The following is a 25,222-nucleotide window of genomic DNA, read 5'->3' as shown; positions in this document are numbered from 1 at the left end:
TTTTATAATCTCATTCATCCATGCCTTCTATGATTCAAAAGTATCTAGCAGTACGAACAGTTCTCCAAGGTGAATAATTAGGAACACTCCCGGTTGACAAAAATTCAAATTTTTTGCAGCTGTCATGTAGTACCAGCAAGTTTTTCCATGGCAGATTGCTGGGACTCTTGCTGGAACTACATAGTACCAGCAACAATGTCAATTTCTGTCAACCGGGCTGTGAGCCAAACTTGGCGCAAAATATTTTTGCTTCAAAATTGTAATAAAATCTCAAAAAGCGCCGAATCTAACCCCGATTCATTGGAAATACTTACGTTTTAACAGTTTCTGATAAAAAAAAAATCCCTAATAATTTTTCCTTTGCGGATAAATGATTGGAAACAGTTTCACCATCTCCTTAGCAGCGTTGCTAACGCGCGTAAAAAATGGCGCACTTGTGGGATTTAATTTTTCATTTAATTAAATATACATTCAATAACCAAAAACCAATAACATGTTTTGATGCGGATGTATTGTACAAACATAAACAAATATTTGACTACATATTTTAAGCTGAAATGTTTTGGAAATAGTCTAATATCGAAGAAAATATTAGAAAGTGCGCCAAGTTTGGACCCGCGCCAAGTATGGTGCTTCTACGGTAGTGTTTTTTTTTATAAATTCAATGAAACAAAGTGTGTGGACCCAGATAGACTCGTAAATGCCTATTATTGCCGCAGACCAACATACGTCTTTTTATTATCACATTCGCTTGATTTTGGGCACATATTTCGGAATAAGCCACAACCAATTTGTTTTGATAAAGATTTTGCAATAAGAATACTACTCTGCATGAAAATCCCAAGTCCCATAACACTTCAATATATTGTCGAGTGTAATCAATACGTTTAACATTAACATACCACCTCAAGACGGGTTGGAAAAACTTTTCTTGAAGGGAAATATACGTTGGAATCCTTGTAATGTGCTCTCCATAAATCTATATTACAGTCGTTAATGACGATTTGTCTCCCTTCTTCACTGCGGTACAGTGTATATAAAAAGGGGAAGGCTCTTGAATTGTATCTTTTCGAGTATCGACAGCTTTTTCTGTCGAACAGGCGACAATAAATTTAAATTAGAATTTGCATAAAAAATAAGGCCGCAGTAGGGCTTACTAAGGATTTTTCTCATATTCCCATGTTCTTGAACTATAACAACAATTCGCGAGTGAAATTGCAATTAACTCGCAGTTGTTTTCAATCGTCCTGATTAATTGAACCGAAAATACATTGAATTTGCATTATATGATATTATTTGAAGTGCTTTGAGTTCTTGCAAATAAATGTTCTACTTCATTCAGAAACTTTCGTCTATCACCTTTCGTTTGGGATCCATATTACTGAAAACAATATACATTAAGCTGCTAATAGACGGGTGCAATATTTCAATGCAATGAAATAAAATATGACACTCCAGTAGAAAGTGACAGCAACATTGCAATGATCGAACCGGGGTGGTTAAGCATCGAAATATGGCAATGACTGTTATTTTTGGTAGAAGTGGCAGATTTTATTTCATTGCATTGAAAGGTTGCATCCGTTTATTAGCAGCTTTACGTGTAATAGAAATATTGCAATATACTTCTTCTTCTTGGCGTAACGACCATCTTGGTAATTTCTGCCCCCGTTAAGGGCTTACAAGACTATTTTCCGTTGTGTACGTGAATAGTCCTCTCGTACAGGGGTGGGTTCAGTCTCGGTTGGGATTCGAACCCAAGCCTTCGAGGTTGCAATGTACCTAAACTAAATAAAAATGTATAAAGCAAATATGAGACATTCAAATACGTTGTCCAATACATGCCCAGCAGCTCATCTAGCTTGTGTTCCTCTTCTTCACACATACAGCTCATATTCTCAAGCGAAGGTAAATCATAGAAGCTTCATCTAGTTGATTGAACAAAGCTTACAATGTAAAAAGGAATGTCATAAAAGTTCTATAGGTAAAAACTTGTAACATCTGGCATCTCCAGACTTCCTACTTCCTGTATGTATTTGATATACTTTTTTAGAGGGCTGGTCCGTTTTCTAACAAATTTAAGAAACAACCAAAATTGAGCTGCCATTACGTTCAAACGAACCCGACAGAACAATGAAGAATAATCTTTTGACGTCATTGGTCAGGTGGTGGTTTCTGTTACGATCGAGTGAAAATAGATTAAATCACGCGTGGAATGTACTGGTGCTAGATAGGTATGACGGAGTAGGTAAATTATTTTTGAAACACCCAATTCCATCCCTTTGGTTATACTGTTAATAAATTAAATGAAAAAATAAATTTTCAAAACAAAAGTTTTTCCCTAAACGTACTAAAAAATAAAAAAAATTATGTATGTTAAATGAGATATGTATTTATATACACTGCGTCCCAAAATGATAGCCTCACCCTGTTTTTTCACTCATATGCTATTTTAAATGATCGCAAGGTAAAATAAACAACCGAAACATATTTCTTAATTTAAAAGAAATGTGTTTCACTTCTAATTTATCAGAAAATTTAATTTTAACATTTTGGTCAAAAATTTAAAAAATGGATTGTCCCATAATGATAGCCTCACTTAAAAAATCATTCAAATTAACAAAGCAACCCAGTTCCTACCCACGTTATCAGTTGCCAAAAGTAATTTTTAAGTTCTCTTACTTTAATTTGTTATTTAATTTGAACATTGGAAGCGCAAAACAACTCTAGGAACGAGAAAAAAGTCAAATTGTTGCTTATCGCTTTAATGGCAAGTCAAATCATGAGATTGGTGTGCTTATAAATAGATTCACAAACGTCATTAACGATTATGTAAAAGATTCCAGTTAATATGGGCTTCAGAAGTCTCCTGGTCGTCTTCAAAATCTTTCCTCGCGTGAAAATCGGAGGATTTTTTAAGTTGCTTTCAATTCAACCAAAGGTTGCCGTAGGACAAAAAACGATTTCTGGTTGAATGTGCACAAAAATGCTGTGTTGCGTGCTTTGAATTCATGTTCTGATATTGCAAGAGAGTCCATGAAGAAATTTTCTGCCCTCAAACTTCACCAAAAAGCCGCTAGATTGGAGTTTGCTACAGAACATATGACATGGAAGAATGAGTGGAGAAACGTAAGTTGTCCGTTTGCAGTCTTGTTCAGATTTTAAATTATTATTTTATGTTAGGTGTATTATAATTATGAAAAAAAGTTAAGTATTGATGGATCGGATAGTTACATCCATTACTGGCGAAATTTGAGACGATAGCACGATTTTTCTGTCGTCTTAATTTTGAAGGTGATTCGGTCATGATTTGGGCTGCGTTCAGCGGTCATAGTAGAAGTGAATTGGCTCTTGTACCAAAACTCGTATGAACAGCGATATGCTTATCGACATCCTGGCGAATCATTTGAAGCCTTATCTGGAAAATCACAACACCCAACAGCTCATTTTTAAGCAAGAAAATGCTGCCGTACACGCACGCAAGATAACAAGAACTCACCTTGCACGGTCGGGTATCAAAACAATGTCTTAGCCAGCCGTTTCCCCAGACCTTAATCCAATGGAAAATGTTTGTGGAAGGCTAGTTCAAGAGATTTATAAAGATGAGAGACATTACGAGACCATATAGGAGCTTAAACTTGCTATCCGAACTGCTTGGCGTTCCTTATCAGTAAATACGTTAGAAAAATGATCGGAGAGCATACCATCAAGCATTTTCCAAGCAATAAATAGTAATGGAGAACCAACTGATAACTAACCCGGTTGACGGAAATTCAAATTTTCTGCTGCTGTCATGTAGTTCCAGCAAGAGTCCCAGCCCACTAGGCAAAAACTTGCATGCTAACTCCTAATTTTGTGTCACCTCGATTTTGCCCATACAAAATTGAGGAGTTTTGAGGAGTTTTGAGGAGTTTGAGCCACTGGCTTATGAGCGTGTGTTAGTGAGAACGTGCAGCCCAGATCTATGCATGTGTTGGTGAGGACCATGGAATTTATGTATGTAGTAGTGATAGATATTTTCTTTCGGTTGGCGCCACAAAACACGAATGTCAAAATTAAAATTCCATCCAATTTTTATTTATTTATAACGCAATCGCAATTTGCTTACGTACAGTTTTTAGCTCCTACTGAAGAAAGGTAAGACCTCACTTTGCATAAGTTAACCATTAAAAATAATACAATGTAATGTTTACAATTATACATACCCAAATTTCAGATGGCTTCACTAATAAAAGAGATCATTCCGAATAATCCGGTGCCAGACTTTGCAAAAGAATTTCTTTCGATACGCAGGAGCATGGCGCAGCTAAAAGTACAATCGGACATTGTTACTACGAAGGTTGAAGAGCTACATGAAAAAATGGATAAGCTTACCGAAATGATGGATAAACTCATGGCAATCCATAACGCCAGTGCATCCGTAACTGCTAGTGATTCAAAGCCAGTGGTTACCTCATTTTCAACGTTGGAGAGCTTCGAGGCGATGAATTGCCTGGAAGAGCGGTTGGAGGACGAAACAGTCCATATTAGTTTTAAAAAATGGGTGAACCGCAATATTCGCGGAGGCAGTGTGAAACAGCGAGCCTGCGACGCACTAACTTTAATAATCTACCTGCGACTGCGGCTTCTCGAACTTGTCATTTTTTCACTGACCTTCTTTCCACACACGGTCCCACTAACACAGACAAATTTTTGAATCGTTGTGTCCAGACACGGGAAGTTATGTTTATACCACCCGGGTTGGATCCGACAGAACGTTGATTTATACAGATGAGCGGGACAGACGATGATGAGCTACACGCTAAAAAGAGATAGCATACTCGACAACTTGTGTGCAAAGACCGAAGTATGGGCCAAGAGGGATCGGGGGTGGGAAAACTTGTATGGTAACGGCTAAATTGACTAGTGGGAGCAAGTCAAAATTTGACGGAACGCCCATGTATTGCCGCACACATTAGCATTGGTTTGCTTGGTGGTGTGCGTGAGGCTAGCTCACGTGTAGGTGTGTGTGTATGGTATATTCTATGAATGTGATATTTTCTTCTACCCGCAGAATGCTGCGGTAAAATTAAAACATTTGCTTTTTGAGAATTAAGTCATCGGAAGTTTATTATTCGGATATTTGCGATCACACTGTTTTCTGACTTACCAGTGTAGAGATCCAGCCTCTGCAGTGGACTTGCCGTCTCAGAAAGATCCAATTCTTAATAGAATATGCGATCCAGCTCATGCATCATTCGACGCATTCTTTAGCTTTGCTTTTCATTCCTGAAAGTAAAAAAAGTTAGAATGTAACTGATTTAAATTACCTAGATTTCCATCTTTTTCATAAGTTTATTAGTTTTTTCTTACCTCAACAGTATTAATGGCACAATAATAACACTTGCTGCTCAATGCACTTGCGCCTGCACTCTGAGATTGCTATGACCAGAATGCGCAAATACATGATGCTGTGGTTGCTCCAACAAGGAACACACTCACATATCTCAAATAGGTTTCGTACGTAAGTACGTGCGTATACGCGAATAACGACACAGTAAGCATATTGGGGATAGTTTGGCGTTGCATGGTTGCAAAGGATAGTGTTAAAGACAGATTGTCTTTAACAAGGCTCTAAGTGGAACGATGCCTATGCGAAACTTTATTAAGCTACAAAAGCCAAAAAATCGTCTGGCTTTCTCGTTTACGTTTTACCAAAGAGGACGAAGGCGCATCCTTCGATCCCTTTTATACATTTACAAAACATCGCCGTCGCGGCGACGTTTCCGTTCGGGCAGCTTCGTTGGACCGATACATTACAGCGGTTCCAACAGATAGAATATGGATAGGAAGCGTTCGCACCCTCCCTCTCCCTAAGAAAACGACCAACGCACACATTCTCATTTCTAATCATAGAGTTGAATAGAGGGAGAAGTAAAGATTTTTGGAAGCGGAGATCCTAACCCAGGATGAGCTGACATTTTTCGTCAACCGGGGAGTGCACTGATGGCCTTGCTTAAACGTTTTAGTTTTGAAAGATTTGGGGTATGTTTTTAAAAACCCCATGTGACATAAATGCCGTTTCTTAACGCACTAAACAGCAATGAACCAAAAAGTAAGAAATTAAGTTCGTAGATAATTTTAGGATTTTTTTCCATTTTACTTTAATGTGTATAGTTTATCGAAATCCTGAATTTGGATCCGCAAATAACTTAAAAATTCATTTGAATTTTTATAAATTATATATTTGTTGAAAAAGTGTCATTAAAATGAACATTGATTGAAGAAATTAGAAGTTAAAATGTTGACTACAATTATTCACTACAAAAAGAAACTCCATGTGATGAACAACAATTTTAACGTTACGTTTTTTAAGGCAGATTAATAGTTTATATGTAACAGAGCTACTTTTGGATTTATTTAATTATTGTCAAGTCATTGAGCATTTGTTCCTTGCGTCATTCGCATGAAGAATCATGAAAAATTGCTGACCAATTATTTACATACACAAGTATGATCCTGAAGAGCATTCTAGTAGCGGCTGAATAAACGTGTGAAATAATGTGAATAAATAAAAATGTAGGGGGTCCGTGACAGCCGAGCGGTAGCGCCGGTTAGAACATCGGCCCATGAGCGCCGGGGCTCACCACCTCGACGGCGTGGGTTCGAATCCCAACCGAGACCGGACCCTCCCCTGTACGAGAGGAGTGACTATCCACGTACAACAGGGAAACAAGTCTCGTATGCCCTTAACGGGCAGGCATGACCAAGAGGTCGTTACGCCAAGAAGAAGAAGAAGAAGAAATAAAAATGTTGTTTTTTTTTGTAAAACTAGGTAAAACGGCCCGGTTACACGGCCCAGTTACAGGTCCCGGTTCCAGGGCCCGTTGACAGGTCCCGGTAACACGGCCCGTTTACAGGGCCCGGTAACACGGCCCGTTTACAGGGCCAGGTTACAGTGCACGTTTACAGGGCCCGTTTACAGGACCCGTTTATAGGACCCGTTGACTGGACCCGGTCACAGGGCCCGGTAACACGGCCCTTTTACAGGGCCCGGTAACACGGCCCGTTGACTGGTCCCGGTTACAGGGCCCGGTAACACGAACAATTTACAGGACCCGTTTACATGGCCCGGTAAACGGCGGTAACACGGCCCGCTTACACAGCCCGGTAACATTGCCCATTTACAGGACCCGTTTACAGGACCCGTTTACATGGCCCGGTGTCACGACCCGTTAACAGGACCCGCTTACGTGGCTCGGTAATACGGCCCGTTTGCAGGGCCCGGTAAAAGGCCCGTTTACTGGGCCCAACCTTATGGATGTAGTTTTATTTTGCGTTGGTTATTTTTATTCTGCGTTGGTTATTTTCATCACGTTGAAGAACCACCTTTCCCAAGATTAAATGCAATGTTCGATTCGAAATTGTCCCCAAAATCACGAAAACGTTTCATTTCGTAACTATTTCAAACTTTTGAATGAAACTGTATAGCAGATTTCCGCTTTGCTTTATTTTTCGGCAAAGTAACCATCGATAATCAATGTAACCATCGATTACCAAAAATTCATTCAACGTTCATCAAACCGCGCAACCAATCAGAGCGCAAGAAAAATTTTCCCTTCCATCGTGCATCCTTAGTATCCTTAGCTACAGCAGCAAAGTGCGTGGGAAAACCGGAACGTCGAAATTGTGCATCTCGCTTACGTGCTCGCTTCGCTCGTTCACCTTCGCTATTGCTATCTAAGCTCAAGGTAGAAATTGTCGAAATTGTGCATCTCTCTTGCGTGCTCGCTTCGCTCGTTCAACTGTGCTATTGCTATCTAAGCTCAAGGTAGAAATTGTAGAAATTGTCTGCATCTCACTTTCGCGCTCCCTTCACTCGCTTTCAATGCTATTGCTATCTAAGCTCATGGCATGGTGTAACAGTAATTTGAGAGGCGATTTAATTTAAAATATAAATACATTCCTAACAGAAATCGGTAAAAGAGTAAATGAGGCCCCGGGCTAGATTCTCCTCTTCCTGCTGGTTCACATTAAGCGCCTGAAGCTATGCAAAACGCGACACATGCATTCGTTTCGATTTTTGAACGCTAACGGTTCGCTTAAAAGAACATAACGGTTTAAACTAATCACGCAGTGGAGGTTGAATGCGGGTTAACATACTTTTACATGTTAAGTTACTAGTAAGTAAACTATACCACACATGATGGACAGCATGAAACAATGAGTTTAGCCGAAGAAATGATTTGGAAACGGCGGCGCGCCCGCAGCGAGCGCAGCGAGCGGACTGCGCTAGGTCTACCGAAAAAGAGAGTTTGTTATAGTTTTGAGAAATAAGGGGGGCCCGTGGGCCCCCCTCATACCGCACCCCTAGGTTGATTGCGTAGCCGAAATTAACGGTACACACTTCGGTTCAAATACTCGTAGGTTGAATTTAACGAATTAATGTATCACCAATTGCATACATTCAGTTTAAACGTCCACAAGAGGTGTAGCCACGATCGAAAACATGGCGGCCGGGGCCTCATTTACTCTTTTACCCAGAAATCCAGCTTGAATTCAATATCTTATGTATAGCAAGCTGCTAGTATTTTGAACTGATCTAATTCTATCACAAGTACCGAATGTTTTTACCTTTAGCCTCTATGGAATAATGAATGAAACGTCCCGAGCCACTTTGAAGATTGTATTTCTTCGGTAGTGTAATAAAACATACATATTCGATGTAATTGCGTATTGTCCTTTTTCTCAAGCCCAACAGCAACTCTGCCGACTCTCTTTTGACTGTTCTGATGGTGTACAAAGCTTTTTAATTTTTCATGTTCTCGGTAAGCAGTGCGTGGTATGGTGCGGTTACTTGTGAGTCTTGGGCAGGTCTTGACTTGTGACAAAAGTATTCACCTTTTCTCCGGATCTGTGTCAAGCAGTAACTCTGAACTCAACCGTGTAGCCTAGAATATCGCGAAAGCTAAGACATACCAAGCACTTGTAGCAAAAAAGAAATGATAAAACGATTGTCCCTGATGGAAGAATAATGGTTTTATGAGTTACACGGCATGTTTCTTTCATGATCTTTTTACGAGTCCAGGAAACGTTCGGTTCACGGTGACATCAACGTGTGTATGCTGTAAACCTACAGCCACGCCATTATGCACTCTTTGTGAAAGAAGCTAAACCTCCGCGTGACACAGAGCTGCGGCTAAACATAATTAATAATATATTTATTCTGCCGTAAACGCTACAGGATGAATTAGGTAAAAGAAGAGGGGTTTTTTCTCAAACCAGAACACGTATTTCCGAATTAGAAGACCAGATTGAAGCGTGGAAGTTGTAACCTTTGGCCGATAAGCAATAACTAGAGTGGAAAAACTTTCATGGACAATTTATCCATCCCAATTTTGATGCTCACGGGTTTCCTAAGTCTTACATACGGTATCAGGCCATGTCATGTTCAAGATAGACAATCTTTCAACTTTAACTTGTAGTTGAAGGGTGAGCTATTTTCATAATACCTCAACAACCATTAGTCCATTAAACAGTCTTACAGCAACAAACTTAAATTGAAAATTTATGATCAATTTTGCCCGAATTTCTACCTGAATTCTTTGCGTCTTATGTTCTGTATGTTTGTTACGGTTACTTCTTCGCGATAGCTGGCGATGCCTAATTCAAATGATTTGATATGATTTCTTATCTTTGTATGGATAAGAAATAAGATCACACCCCACATCCTATCGTCTACAATCTCGTCGTTGGAAAAAGATAGTGTGAACATGTGTGATAAAATTAGACGAAAAGTATCTAGAAACCAACTTATATGAAAAATGCTGTTGACAATAGGTAATGAGCAGAGGCGGATCTACCTAGGAGCGCACTGAGCGGCCGCTGGGGCCCGGAGCTTAAGGGGGCCCCGTGATGAAAACCCCAGACCGCAAAAGTAACTACCGATTTTTTTTATTCTCGCAGCGGTACACATACTTTGATCAAAGTTAATACAGATGTATTTTGATATTGCTTAACCATTGTTAATTTTCACCTTGCCAGAATATGTTTTCATGAATCTTCTTTCTCATCTAATAATGTGCGTTTGATTTCAAATGCTCTCAATTTACGATCCACCAGCAAAAGCCTTCATTGTTACCATTTTAAATTGTTTTCGTCATCGCTGTTAAAATTGATAAAAAGATTTGATAATTTGAGAGCGACTTAAAAACCCCTATTGCGATTGCGATTAACTTAACTAGCAATTAATTCAGAGTGATTATTTTCAGATAATGAAGATCTAATGTCTGATTTCATAAAATAAGCAAATATGCGTCCTTTATGTGTATCAAGGATTGCTAAAAATATGTATAAAGGATTGCTAACTGTTGTAAAAAATAAGTCCAATTTTGGCCATAAGTATAGAAACACTTAGAGCAATAGAAATGTCTGGAGGGCCCCGTTTATCCAACCGCTTGGGGCCCCCGAATGGATTGATCCGCTTCTGGTAATGAGTGTGAGAAGAAAACATAGCGCGAGGAGAGTGAGAGAGAGAGAAAATAGAGTGCAAGAGAAGGAAACCACAGTAAGGGATTGTGGGAGGATTGGTTTGAACAGCTCGTAATGATTTCTAGCTTCTGTAGAAAATTTGTTCACTCTAAGCACGTACATCAGCGGCCAAAATTCGAGACGGCACGTAGTAGCCGTATAAGAAATACTAGTCGTTGTAATGGTGCACGGTGTGAAGCCTGCGCCGAAGCTATAAAAGCCTTCGCAATACCAAGCTAAAGCAACTGGGAACGGATATAATTCCGGCAACGGATGAGCAGGATTGTGGATCGTGTTGGTAATACTAAAAATAGCAGCGATACGAACGTTTCCAGGCGACTAGCCGGCATATATACCGTCACCGAATGGAACTTCCAGCGCACTAATAATGAATTCAAGTCACACGAACCCGACAGAACAATAAAGCATAATCAAGTTTTGACGGCGGCATCGGTCAGTACGCGCATTTGGTGAAGGTTTCTCTTACGATCGAGAGAAAATCAATGAAATCACGCGTGGAATGTACTGGTGCTAGAAAGGTATGACGGAGTGAAAAGTAGGAAAAGAATTTTTGAAACACCTAAATCCATCCCTTTGTTTATGCTTTCTAAAAGTGTGAATACAGTGTGTGTGTGTGTTTTTAGAAGCAACATTACAGTAATATGAACTAATAGTATCGTGGGTAATGAATGTATTCCTCATTTATGTACCGAGATGTTTGGATTGACGTGAACTGTTATACTCACATTAAAATTCTTCAATCACAGATTCTTCTTTTTCTTCTTCTTCTTCTTCTTGGCGTAACGACCATGGTCATGCCTGCCCGTTAAGGGCTTACGAGACTTGTTTCCCTGTTGTACGTGGATAGTCAGTCCTCTCGTACAGGGGAGGGTCCGGTCTCGGTTGGGATTCGAACCCACGCCGTCGAGGTGGTGAGCCCCGGCGCTCATGGGCCGATTTTCTAACCGGCGCTACCGCTCGGCTGTCGCGGACCCCTGTTATACTCACATTTCAATTCTTCAATCATAGATTATATTTTGATTTTTCAGAGAAAAGAAGAATGAGCCACAATAATTCACGGAACGAAAATATCACTATAATCTAATTTAAAGTTTGGAAAGAATTATAGGCGTGCATGGAAGGTAGTTTGATGTGATGTAAATAACTCTAGACATAATTTTCCATTCGTGTCTCTGCTGGAACTATTGATGTTTTGATATAATACCTATAATGAAAATAATTTCATATCATACAGAACCGAGCGAACGATAATGTCAAATCGAATCAATAATTGCCACAAATTGTAGGTATCAACTTAGAAATGTCGATTTGTTTGGTACGTCCAGCGTTGAATTGTGTACTGCATCAAAGCTGAAATGGTATGTTTGATGATCAATTCATACCCAAACTCTTACAGAAAATGTGTTTGGCTTAGATTGATTAACTTATCAAATATAGAGTATTGTTTCCAAACTTTTAGCATAAAACGTCGGATATTTATAAACCTCTCCCAGCAAAGAACTTTACCGAAAGCCAGCAGCACACGAACTCTTTTGACCGCATTGCACAAGAACTTGAAGGGAACGTATAATTTGAGCAATTCAATTTCGGGTTTCTCTTCTGTCCTCTTTATTCCGTGCGTACCACGATGGTTCGGAGGAGATTTTAAGAATACGTGCCACCATAATTTCGTGCGCGTACGTGATTTGTGTCGACAAAAATTTTGCGCAGCGCTGTCTACGCATCATTGGCACTTGGGCTTGATTTCCAGGGTACAGAGTTTCGGACATTCGCGCCGTGTACGTGATATCACGCACCAGAGGAGAGTTTACCGACCAGTAAGGCACGGTATCTTATGCGAAATTATCGATTTTGAAAGGCTTACAATGACGGTGGTTCACGTTTTGTATTTGACTCTCGCAATACGATGCAACCCGAAATTGTAACAACATTATAACTTGTGGTTCTAAAGTTTTTCCTATTAAATTATCCATTATTTGAGATGAACGTAGTTGATGCTTTATTTGTTTAAATTGAATTTAGGAGTAGAAAAACCAAAAAAAAAAACATGTATTGAATCCTTAAGCATTCATTTTTATAAACAACTGGTTTCTGTTCAGCTTGATGTGTATCAATACACTTATCGTTTCAACCCCCTGTTAATCCCTTTGTTGTAATATAATTTGCATTATCTTGGTACGTAATGTTGCTAATAGTTTTATTATACACCATACCGGGTCCACTCCACTGGGAATCGCTGGGAACAAAAGCAAAAGGAAACCAGAAGATGATCCATTCCAAATCGCATCTTTTAATAACACCGTCTTGCGACGCAAGGATCTTTCAATTATTAAGTTTGAGAACCGACAAACTCAGAGGCAACCGCAGAAATGAACGGGAAATAGGTAATTATGTTTATTACTAAACTAACTGCTCCCGCTAGAGTCCCGCTTACCCTTATCCATGCTTGTATGGGGAAGGGACTGAATTCATGTGAGCTCATTAAGAGTCCCTCACGGCGACGGGAAGAAAGTATAAACTGGAACAAATCTTTTCCATTATGATTCAGGTTAGCTTCAGCGAAAAGGTTGAATAAGGCCGAACGAGGTTTGTGACGGTAATTAAAACACTGATCTTATCCTTTACGGAACCTCGGCATTTACTGCGAAACGACCGAAACGAACACATATATATGTATATATTTCAAACACACGGGAGATATCACAGAGTTATTCTTTATCGTACGGTAAATTTAGAGTGCTCCTAAAGCCGGCTCTCCTGCCTTTCCCCTATTGGAGATGGAATAGGCCGGTGGCCCTAGGTATGAGTTAGATTGAGAATACCACACATCCCGCACTGGAAGGGACAATCATCGGCCTCGTGGAGCTTGAAATGGGTACGCAGTTCTTTCTCCTCCTGGAATGATTTGCTGCAGATAACGCACTTGTACCGACACCTTGCTTCGCCGATCTCACCGCCGTTAGCGTGAGCTTCCCTCCGATGGGCCAACATCCTTTCGCTGCTTTCCAGGACGACGCCACAAATATTGCAAGTCAGACAGTCGCCATTCACCGTACCAGCTCCATGCATACCATCGGGGGCGGCAGTGACGACCCTGGCGGAACCGTGCGACTTACGGTGAAATGTCAGATGACTCAGTTTGGCGAACTGCTTCCCGCAAACCGTGCACGGATGCTGAGTTTCGTCCCGGTGGATTAGAATGTGCCTTTGGTAGGAATTTTTGTAGGCAAACGTGCGTCCGCACTGGGCACAGCTGTACTTTTTCTCCTTCGTGTGCGTCAGCAGGTGATCTTGGTAGTGCGACTTGAAGCGGAACGTCTTCGAGCAAGTCGGACACTGGTAGGCGTGATTGCCGGTGTGCAGCTTCTGGTGCGCCTTCAGATTGCACGACTGGGTGAAACATTTGCCGCAAACTTCGCACTTGAACGGCCGTAAGCCGGTGTGCACCTTTTCGTGCTTCTTGAAGGCGAACTTGGACTTGAACGCCTTGTGGCAAACCGCACACTCGTAGTCCCGCTGCTCTTTGTGCAGTTCCCGGTGCACGGTGAGTGCACTACCCTGGACGAAGGTTTTCCCACAGACACCGCAGTGGAAGGGTCGCTCACCGGTGTGAATCCGCAGGTGCTGCCGAAGGTTGGAGCGAAGTTTGAATGTTTTCTGGCATATCGCGCATTTGTTGCAGTGTTGACCCGGATGCTCCTTAGCTTGGTGCGCCCGGAGATGTTTCTTCATCGGGAACTGCTCGTCACAGATTTCACAGCAATAGACTTTCCTCCCCGCGTCCTTCCGGGCGCGACTGCTCACACTGCCGCTCTTCGGATCTGACGGTGAATGAGATTTTGCCGTGTTCGAAGGGACTTTCCTCTGGTCGTCACCAGAGTCTTCCGTGTTACTTAATCCAATCCCCTCGTCCAGGCTCGAGGAAGATTCTTCCAAAATAATGTCACTGCTAATTGCAGCATATTTGGACGGGTTAATGTTGTAGTCCAGCACTGACAGGTTTTCGTCCTTACTGGACCCACTTTCCGGGTATGCATCCACCAATGAGAGATTGCTGCGGATCTGGAAAAGAATCAAAGGGCGCCATTTACGTCTATGAGCAAAATCAAACAGTCCCTTTCATTCCATGTCCACACAAGTTCGGATGTCCGCCAACACTGAAACCAGGTGTTTTGTATGCTCATGCTTTCGCTCACCTGTTTTCTAACACTGTTCCGTGATAGCAAATCATCGTGTAGAATTGTGTCCACCAGCGTTCCTTCGACCTCCATCGGTTTGGAAACTGCGGTTGAGTGGGTATTGTTTGAACCCTCCGCCTCGAGCTGCTCCAAATCGCCCATCGAAACGGTCACATACTCCAGGGAGGAAAACTGGACAGCAGGTGTGTACTCAACCGAATGCGGTACGCATACAATAACGAGTCTGAGGATGAGAGAGAATGCCAAAAGTGTTCAATTGCGGATGGGATAGTTCTCCAAAAAAATAAGGTTTAACATCTGAGCGCGTTGTGAACACACAGGTAGCGAAAGCAGACAGGTATCGTCGTTATCTTAAAAGGGCTCAAATTGTAAGTTTTTTTCATGTTCGTAATACAAATGCCCTTAAAAAATTAATCAGATGTTGTTAAAAATGCCATCATCATGGTAAGAAATAAACCGAAAATATGTAAGTTGAAATAGATACGAAACATTCAACATGTACGAAATGTTTTCGATTGTTTGTTGGTCGAAAATGTCTAGCGTGTGAAAAATGATGCCCATAAGCTCGTACCGAACGAAGCAACATGTTTCTCGTACATCATATTGGTGGCACATATTGCATCCACCGCCGTTTATCCCATCCACGGGATAATTAACCCCAAGACTCACTCCTCCGAGCAATTTCGGATTTCGGAGCAGGAGCAGCCGATCGGGAGAAGCCGATAGCTCTACTTTCATTTCCCTCATTCGTTCCGGACGGGCCTTCGAAGACGGAGACATTTTTCATCTTTTGCACAGATGATTTATGGTCGCCAAGAGTGTCGTTTGTACGTTGCTCTACGAATGAGACATAATTTACTGCTGTCAATATGGCATTAGGCGCATTGTGACAGCGGCCAGTCACCGGACGTGAAGTCAGAATGTGTCTTGGGTGGAAGAAGAAAACAACAAAGCTGTCTCTGGCTCATAAGGGTGGAAGGCCGCCGTACTGCCAAACACTAGCCGAAGGGGTGCCGAGTGGGGGGGCAGCATAATTTGTTTTGTTCAAATACCGGCTACCAAATTCCAAAATTCTTTTCCTACCCAACAAAAGTGAAGGCTAGCAGTAGAACACCAAAGTAAAGAAAACAAAAACTAAATAAAAAAGGTCAGAACAAATTGTCTTTTTAACGTGCTAAAGTTGTCGTTCGGCCCTTTGCTCTTACGATGTCTAACATCTTGAGCGTGTAGTACAACGTTCCTCCTCCGCGTCTACCATTTCGCGATTAATTAATCGACCTTAAGAACGAATTGTCGAGGCCGGGGACGCAGTGTATACTCTAGCAGAAAAGAAAACGAATCGACCACGGCAAACGTTAAAAATTTACGCATTTTCATTAAAACACCGACCGGGAGGCGTGAGGCTGTAAAAATGTAAATTAGATTACCCAAGCTTAAGAACCATTCCCGAATGGAGGTAACATCGTTTCGCTGTCTGCATTTCGAATGGGGTGTACGCATTTCGACTGAGAGCGCTGGTACTGCACACTTTTATTGTATATTGGGAAAAAAATACCTTCGTGTTCAAAGGGAATTCGGTCGCGCGGTGTAATAATCGGCCTAATCCGATCGAGAAGTTCAAAAAAAGGTTATGCGAAGCCTTCCCCAATCCGAAAGGAGCCCTACACTGCACACCGGAATGCGTATAATGCATTCAAATTGGCATTACATTTCCACAGCCACCATGCCATGGCTGATTTTTCCGGAGAGAAAAAAAAAACTCCTTCACCGATGACAAGGCACGTGACCGAAATCAACTAGAAACAGCAGCATCAATTGGAAGCGTTGAACATCTATTACTTTGTCGAGGGTGCTCGATACAGCAAGAAGAAATGTGCGTAGGAAAAGTTTCCACATCCGAGGGTTATCAATCAGCAATACTTCGGGATGGATGTAATGTCGTTTGGTTTGAGCTGTATGTTCTACATTTATTGTTTCGAATGCCACACCTTGCCCCACCGAGCAGACAAACACCGCAACATCAACATTGACAAGGTTGCGCACACTGCGTACGTTTCGAGTACCATGCGGATGGGACGTAACGTTCGACAAGTTATTTGCAGCATATGCAAAATAAACTAATGTTTAGCTTAAGATTACGGTAATTTCTCACAACTTCGTACCCGAGTCGGAATCTGCTGCGTTTTTTTTTCAGGAAACACCTGCCAACAATGCCCAACTTCTAAACGACCCGAGTCCGTTAACAAACTTATCCCTACGTACTTCCGCGCGAGGGACGGAATAAAAAACGTATCCCAGCACGTTTACATGGCATAGAAAAGATTTTCCTCGCAGTCGTGTGATTTTTGTCTCTCTTTCCTTTCCACGCAAGGCAGCCTCTTGCAACAATCTAAATAACTTCTCGCGGAATGATCATGTTGAGTTTTTACTCTCCAACTTCTATTCGCGTTCTTCGCGAGTTCATTGGGCGGAATTGTCTTTCGCTGTGAAGATTAGTGGTCCTCAAAAGGAGTAAAAATGGAATTGTTTGGGGTTGTTTTTTGTTCATATCTCCACCCTTGAGAACTGATGCGAAGGGAGGGTGATTCATTCTTGCGAAGCGTTCACTACGTACTGTTACGTACCCGATTTGAGGATGCTCAAAGGGACTATTATTACCATACGTGTAATCGATTTAGAGCCATCGATTTGCATGTGCCCTAATGCTGGCGAATCAATTGGGCACCAGCAGTCTGGGCAAGATGCTTCCGTTCGGCCCGACTTACCACGCGACATATTTATGGTTGATTAGGATGCAAACAAGAGTCAATAACAGGTTGTGAACATTTCGCATTACCGATTTGGCAACCGTCGTCTTCGGTGGGTGACTTAAGTTGTGTTGTTTATTTTTATATTCTTTTTCAAACCAGATGCTATGTTGGAAACGACGTATTGAATTTACATATTTAGATAAAATGGGTTATTTGGTTCATAAAACTGATTAGCGTGTCTTACAGAATGAATGATGCATGAGATTAAAAATTGGAAAAGCCAAATAAATACCAGCAATTGTCTTTCAGTTACTTGCCAACTTAAAAAACTTGTACCTTAGTTTTACTTTAAAGTACTAAAATACATTGTTACAAATTCCTAGAAAACCTTAGAATTTAATTCATAGTCCACCCGAAAAGTTGCGCGAGAAACATTAGTCATAAAATTAGTAACCTGGAAAAAAATCGTGTGCAAAAAGCAAAAAGAACAAAATTTTGCAAAAAGAGCGTTGATCCAATCTATGAGCAATATGCCTTTTTCGGGCGATTCATTTGTATTTCATTGGATAAACTAGCAGATCAAATGCAGAGCCTCAAATCACCTGATCGTTCCAGCAGTTTGTGCTATTGCAGCGTTAGCGTGCAATGAATGACTTTATGACCCAAGGTGCCAGTAATTAGTTACCCATTTTTTCCACCATCCGAAATTGACAGATAATTCCAACACATTGCAGCGTCAACAATGGGGGGAATTTTTACGTGTGTTAAGCGCAACAAATGGCAGGACATGCTCCTAGAGCTGCCGGCAACTGGTGTTGCAAATGACTTTATGCGGGCGACATCGTGGGGTGGCTCCTTGTGCGCCGAACGCCCTACGTCAGGCAATCGGTTCGTAAGTAGTGTTTATTTGACACCGCGTGCTAGGCGCACTCGTTTAGACGCCATGCTCCACTGTCATAACGTAATTACGGGAGTGGTATTACACAAATTGAGCATTTATGAAAATGAGCTTCTTCTCTCCTGCCGTCATTTTCGGCGTACCCTATTAGGAGGGAAAGACATCGTTGATAGAACAGTGGCGCACAGCGAGATGCTGTGCAGGTTCCGAACGATGAATCGATTGTGTTTACGACGGCAGGTCAAAGATTTCGCTAATGCCCGTGGTTGATGTGGGGAAAAAAGTTTTGCAATTCCCAGACTAGGCACGTGCTTTACACCGACGACCTGTCAAAAGGACAAAGAAAGGAGGGGATATGCCTTGCTGGAGGAAATGGCGAGAACCATGCAGTCCAATCATTGCTGTATTATAAATAGTAGCCATTGGAGCGCCGAAAGAATATGTCCCAAACTAGCAATCAGCCATGGATTATTGAACATGGCAACTTTATACAACTGCTCATGGGAGTGGAAGAAAGAATAATGCTTTCACCCACCCTAGCGGTTTCTTATTAAAACTGTCATGTACAGAATTATTAGCATTTGAGCTGTGAGCATTCATCACAATTAGGTTAATACGGTCGAAGTAAAAGGGGATGTTCGACAATTATTCGGTAAGATGATCATGAAGCATGTGGTGTCGTTCTATTTTTATTAAATTACACTTTGCGGTTTCGCTGTAGAGCATAGTCAAACGTATGATGCTTCGAACTGTCGTTTTTTCGATTTTTTCAAAAAAAATGGCTAACTATTTTAGCTCGATTATGTTTAAAGCATTCGCTATTGTTACATGCTTCAGCTAAAATCAGCATACTTCAAGTGCTTTGCTACGACCATTTTACTAAAAGGATGTATTTCGAATGTTTTATAACGCATCCAGTACCTACCATATATTTGTTTTGAAATCAAACTATTCTCAACCTACAACCCTGCCTACAGAAAAAAATATTGTTTTAATCAATATCTAGTAGTTTCAACCTTCTGCAAAAAATGAAGTTCTCACGCGTGAGTTTTTTCTGTTACATGAATGTAGCAAAACAAATTTGTTAAAGAAACCAATGTACATCATTCTGGAAACTATAGAACAAAACAGCATTTATCATACTAGAGTCAAAATTTTTTAGATATGAATTTTATAAAATATCTAAAGACAAGAATAATTGTTCTTATTTTGTTGTAGTATCCTGAAAAACTGTTTCAGTTTCTATTCTAAAGGATCCGTACAGTTTTTTGGGGATCAACATTTGAACCGACTAGAAAAAGTATCAGGTTGTTGTTTGTAAAACATTGAAATTGATTACGGTAAAAAGTTAATGAGAATAATATTTCTATATATTTTTAAGCAAATGTTTCCAACGTGTTCTTAAGAGAATTTTTAAACCAACAAATCAGTTAAAAATGAAAACAGATTAATTCTGGGATAACGGAATATTGTGTATCATGTTTTGTCGTTGTGGCGTGGAGCGCAAAAAAATCACTCAAAACCAGGTATTTCGAAGAAGATCAGCACGTCAACGTTCCATCGATCCATTATGGTCCATTTCGATGATAAAGCGAAATTACTTCATGTCTCGTACTACATCGCGCGGAATTGCCGGGAGACACACGTAGAACGACGATACCGGCATGTGAATTCTACACACAAAAACATATACACCGATTACTTCTCGTTAACTGCCAGCAGGACGCTTTAATTTAATTCGTTATGTTTTGTAGTACTCGATTTTAAATTCCACCGTGGCGTAGGTTTTTGCAGTTCTTTTGTTTCATGCTGCTGGCTGACGGAATGCGATCCACTCAGTCGTCGCGAATGTATGTCCTCACTTTTTACCGAGCAAACAATCTGAAGAAAACCTGTTACTGCAATCGAAATATTGCAAAATGTCAAGATCGGAAATTGTTTGACCGTTTTCAACAGTCTTTGAAACGTTGAAAATCGAATGATTGCCAGTTTCTTGTGTGATCTTCGTATGACATTATACTATTGGTCTTCGTGATAACAATTATTTATAAATGTATGAGTATGTTTGCATCTTAAACATATTGATCAAACGAATGTAAGTGGTCGTTTGAAAGACGGAAAGCATATAATTTGAATTTTCCGACAAAATAATTAATTTTCACCACATTGTATTTCGTTGCGTTAATGGCAATGTAAGTAATTTAAGTTTTGCTTTGTTCGACTTTTCTGATAGTAAAAGGATTACTTACGAATTCATTTTAACTTGTTAACACTTTTCTTTTTGCAGCAATCAAAATAAATAAGCACTTATTTATGACTTTTTGAAAAGCTAGTTGTTTTTGTGCAACATATATTGATTTTATACATGTGTCGTAATGAATTTGTTTGAGCACAAACTAGATTGATTGGTGTAAGCCTTTATGACAGGTGCATTTCTATCTTTTCAATCACTGTAACATTTTTTTTTATCACAAAACACAGTTTGATTGTTTCACTTCTTCATTCTTCAATAGAGAATTTATGAATAGTTAGGTATGCTTTTCGATTCTAATATTCACATCCACGATCCTGAAGACCGTGCACACTTTAAACACATGCAGAGACCAAAACGTCTACCTGCAACGAGGTCGGGTGCCAGACTGATCTTCATTGGTTATGCAGCACATGCCGCCACCGAGTTTCCGTGCAACCTGAAGGAAGAATCATAAGGAACGGAAGCCGGCTTCGTTGCTAACGGGATACCACGGGGGACTGAAAGAGCACACCATGGATGGACAGTAAGGTGAAAAGAGATCGAATCAACGGAGGACGTGTCCAGCGAGAATCGGCAATAAGGCGCATGTGCGGCAATTCTTTTTGTCTTTTGCGGTGCAAATACGGTACCGACCGAGAAACAGGTTGAATGCAGTTTTTTTTCAAATTTAGCTCCGGACGGGAACACTCCGGATTGGAAGGAGCAAATTTCGAATGCATGTGCATTTTGCAGCCACTGTAGCAGAACTGCATTGTTTCTGGGAAACATGCTGCGAGTGCGCTACCGGCATATTCCCGCACTAAATGACCTTGGTTTACCGGTTCAATGACCTTCAAGATGTAATTCCATGCATTCGAAACGGTTAATACCGGTAATTCTTTTAGCCAATCAGCGTTCAACACAGGGGAAGGTGCCGTGGGTATTGGTCCTTAGGCCACACCCAATCAGAGCGCGTCATTTCGTTCAATATGTTGCTGGAAAATGTTGTGTTTAAAATGAGTTAAGTAAATATTTGAATGGTTTTAAACACATTTGAATGGACATTTTAAATTAAATAAAATTTCATTACTTGTTTTTTAGTTTCTACTGCGATTAAATTTTCGATAACTTTCGGCGCTTTGGGAAAGTAGGAAGCAGCTGCTTGGAGCCTCGAGCTTTCGAGGCTCGTACTTTTTGTCCCTCGTACTTTTTGTCCATTTTTTATTAAATATTAATGTTGGAACTATTTTTATTATTTTGCATGTAAAAGTTTTTTAATTTATCAAATGCATGTGAATCAGCTATGCGAATTAGTTGACACACCTTTCCTTAATATTGTTAGTTCTATGCCGGAGAAGTAAAATTTTATATGCTTACAAGAGTATTGTTTAGAAATCGTAGAAGCTTAGATAGGCGAGACGCATATGTCCACCATACAGCACAAGTAAGGCCAGCACTACTCATTGTTGTTCTGCAGATAGGATATTTGTTAAGTGTAGCTTTAATCTAGTGTTGATTTCCTATTCATGAAGCATATTCTATAGTTTTTGAGCGCTTATCAATTTCGTGTCGATATGTTAACCGACTTTTGTTTGGAATGAATTGCCGTTCTTTAACCTCTCCGTTCCAACGTCTGTTGACATTACGGGAGTTTCTCCGGTTGGAGTCTGAGTTTAGTTGTGGGTCACCTTTAATCACTTTTGAAGCTTAACGCACAATCAGACCCAATACCTTGCATTTGTTTTTTGCTATCAAAAACACACAAAAATCGTGAAAAATACTTTATATTTCTAAATTTGATTGTTGTGCAAGAGCGATAATTCAATGCTCAACATTGAAAACAGGTAAGTGTATAGCGCTTACTAGACTTTTATCCCTTTTGAACGTGGATAGTCAGTCCTCTCATACAGGGGAGGGTCCGGTCTCGTTTGGGATTCAAATTCAAACTTCAATTTTGGGAATTCAGGTGAGTGTCATACTTAATAATTTAGCACATTAAGTGTACTTTGTAACATGATATCAAATTCAAGCTTGTATTCTACTTTTTCAATTTATGGCGTGTTTAAAAGATGACCCATAGCTGAATATTTGGTGCTTATTTAATATAATTGCATCATATTGAATTGACAAAGTTAGAGGCCCGTGATCGCAACCAGGACCGTAACCGGACATATTCCCTTATGTGTAGTCAAATTACCACTGGGGAGTTTCCCATGGCTAGTGTAACGCGTGAACTATCTTATATCTTCCACGTCGTAAAAGTAGTGTAGTTTTCAACGAGAATGAAAAACAAAAGCAAGGAATAAAAGAAAAGTTTTTATTAATCTTTTCAATGATTGATTACCCTTGCAGTGGGCAAAGTTATGTTGTAATGAGTAAATAATAAATGAAAATAAATAGATAAATAAATAAGTAACTAATTAAGTAAATAAATAAACAAATAAATAAATATTAAGTAAATAAATAAATGAATTAATGAATAAATAAATGAATTAATTATAAATACCGTCTGTACACCGGCTACATGTTTTCTGTTGAATAGATTTTCTCTTGAATCTCGAATAAATTCTAACCGTTATTTTTACGAACTTTACCTCGTTCGAAAGATACATTCAAACAAGCTTGGCTCGGGGAAATTAATCTTCTTTTATCTTGATTTAACGCTCTGCCCGAACCTGGGATTATCACACCATCCGGCGGGATGAAGCCAACAAGACTCAGTTCCAGAACGGAAAAGAAACCTAACACTTTGCAGGTAGCAAAGTCGGTAACGGAAAGCAAATGAATTCGTCGTATAATTTAATAATAAAAGTGCAGCGCCACTGTGGACAAGCACCATCTCTTATCAGCAGTCTCACGATCAACCAGTGCCCACACTCAGCGCTGTTGTTCTTTCTTTATTTTTCAATTTATCCCAAGTCCCTCGCTCATAATTTGTTGCCCACTAGTCCACCGTCAAGCAAAAGAAATACACTTTGGGCCGGTGCTGTTTACCAGTGAAATCATAAAAATGTCACAAATATGAAGAAACGGTAAGGACTCGGTGAGACTGACAGGCTTGTTGCTGAAGAAACTGGCGCGGTGGTGCTGGCCAATAATTCACCGTCTTGATATGTTCCTCTATTTTTGGTCCCTTTGTTTTAATCGTTGATTCTTATGTTTTTTGTGTTATGTTTTTATCTTTACATGAGAGTGGAAGTATCGTGGCAACTAGAGATGCATCATAATCTGAGTCATGTTATTCTCGGATCATCAAACATCATGTTCCATGGACTGAAATTGTACGAACATTATAAAACAACATTTAGGTAAGTTGACAAACCTATAAGGACAAAAATCAGCTAAAGTGAGTTTGAAAGAAGGGGGCGCGAAGGCCGAGTTGAATCTTAACCCCAACTGAGGTCGGACGCTCCACTGTATGAGAGTACTGACTATCAACGTACACAAAGGGAAATAGTCCCGTAAGCCCTAAGAAGAAGAAAAAGAGTTGCACTGTATAACATAATTAAATTTGAACATTTTAAAATAGTTTAATTCTATTAGATGACGCTTAATAGAAAATTGAGTTTATTTAAAATCTTATGTTAGTAATAGTGATTCAGTTATAGTTTAAAACCAGCCCTGACCGGTTTGAAATGTGGTTAAAATTCACTCTGTTTAAAATAAGATTAAATTGTCTGCCCAACGCATGTACATAACAAATTTAATTAACTTGTTTCGCACAAATGAATCAACCCCGGTGAATCTCGTTTCGATCAACAGGCACACTCATACACGTTTGCCGCTTATGCTTCCCAGCTCTTTTGGGTGGTGGGTCGGCATCCTTTATCTTTCTCAACATACAAAACAAGAGGCGAAACGACTGCAACCTCTAGGGTCGGCTAACCAGAAACAGGCTGGAAGAAAACAAATAAAATACGAAGGGTGTGAGAAGTGAAGTTGCGCATTTTCCACGCGTAACAGTCGAAGCCCTTCACTGCGAGAATTGAAGGAAGTTGGAGAGTTTCTCCCAGAAACGAATGGTATAATTGCCGTACATTTACAGATGATTAATTAACAGAGTTTTTGCATAAATAAAAGTATCACTATCTGATTAGAGGGATTGGAACTCGGCAGAGTATGAAGTAACTCGAGGTGAATGATTAACTATAGACTGTAAGACAATTATGCTCCCGTTTTGAAGATAGATTTGACCGGCTTACTAATTTCGGGCTAATCGAATCACATTAATTCTATGAATAAAGAAAGACATTTAAAGAGCAGGGAAAAGCTATCAACTACAGCATGCCGAGGGATGCACAGTTTAGTATTATGGTACTCTCATAATAAAAAAAGGTAGCAAACGTAAATAAATTTCGCAATTATTCGAAACGTTTGCTTCTAACTGGTTTATCCCAAAACGTTTGGGAACCTTTTCCGCAACGATTCCAATCGTTGATTCTATTCCTATACATCATACATAAACATTTATGGTTTATTTTATTTACCTCGGGGGTTTACCACAGCATTTATTAATCCCTCAGCAAGCGCCGACCCGTTGGATGACCGTTGACCAACTCCCTCGAGAATTTTCCTTCGGTGAGCAGACCGAGATCAGAAAACATTGACCGGGGCA

At 40.2% G+C, this 25,222-nt stretch overlaps 1 protein-coding gene across 1 annotated transcript; it reads right to left on the bottom strand.

Moving 5' to 3' along the window:
• Positions 1-13,323: 13,323 nt before the first annotated feature.
• On the bottom strand, positions 13,324-20,631 carry LOC131292561 (zinc finger protein 234-like). The gene is made up of 3 exons (XM_058320836.1): positions 20,624-20,631; positions 14,692-14,949; positions 13,324-14,539 (listed from the first exon to the last, which is right to left on the bottom strand). The coding sequence occupies exons 1-3, from the start codon at positions 20,629-20,631 to the stop codon at positions 13,324-13,326; spliced, it is 1,482 nt and encodes a 493-aa protein (XP_058176819.1).
• Positions 20,632-25,222: the final 4,591 nt, after the last annotated feature.

Source organism: Anopheles ziemanni, chromosome 2, assembly GCF_943734765.1.
Source record: "Anopheles ziemanni chromosome 2, idAnoZiCoDA_A2_x.2, whole genome shotgun sequence".
Classification (NCBI taxonomy): Eukaryota; Metazoa; Arthropoda; class Insecta; order Diptera; family Culicidae; genus Anopheles; species Anopheles ziemanni.
This window is presented reverse-complemented; position numbering and strand designations above follow the sequence as displayed.

Bases quoted from the DNA above. Each gene is read 5' to 3' on its own strand.
- LOC131292561 (XM_058320836.1), bottom strand. The intron at 14,540-14,691 runs GTTTCAGTGTTG...AAGTGGGTCCAG, and splicing joins ATGAGCATACAAAACACCTG to TAAGGACGAAAACCTGTCAG.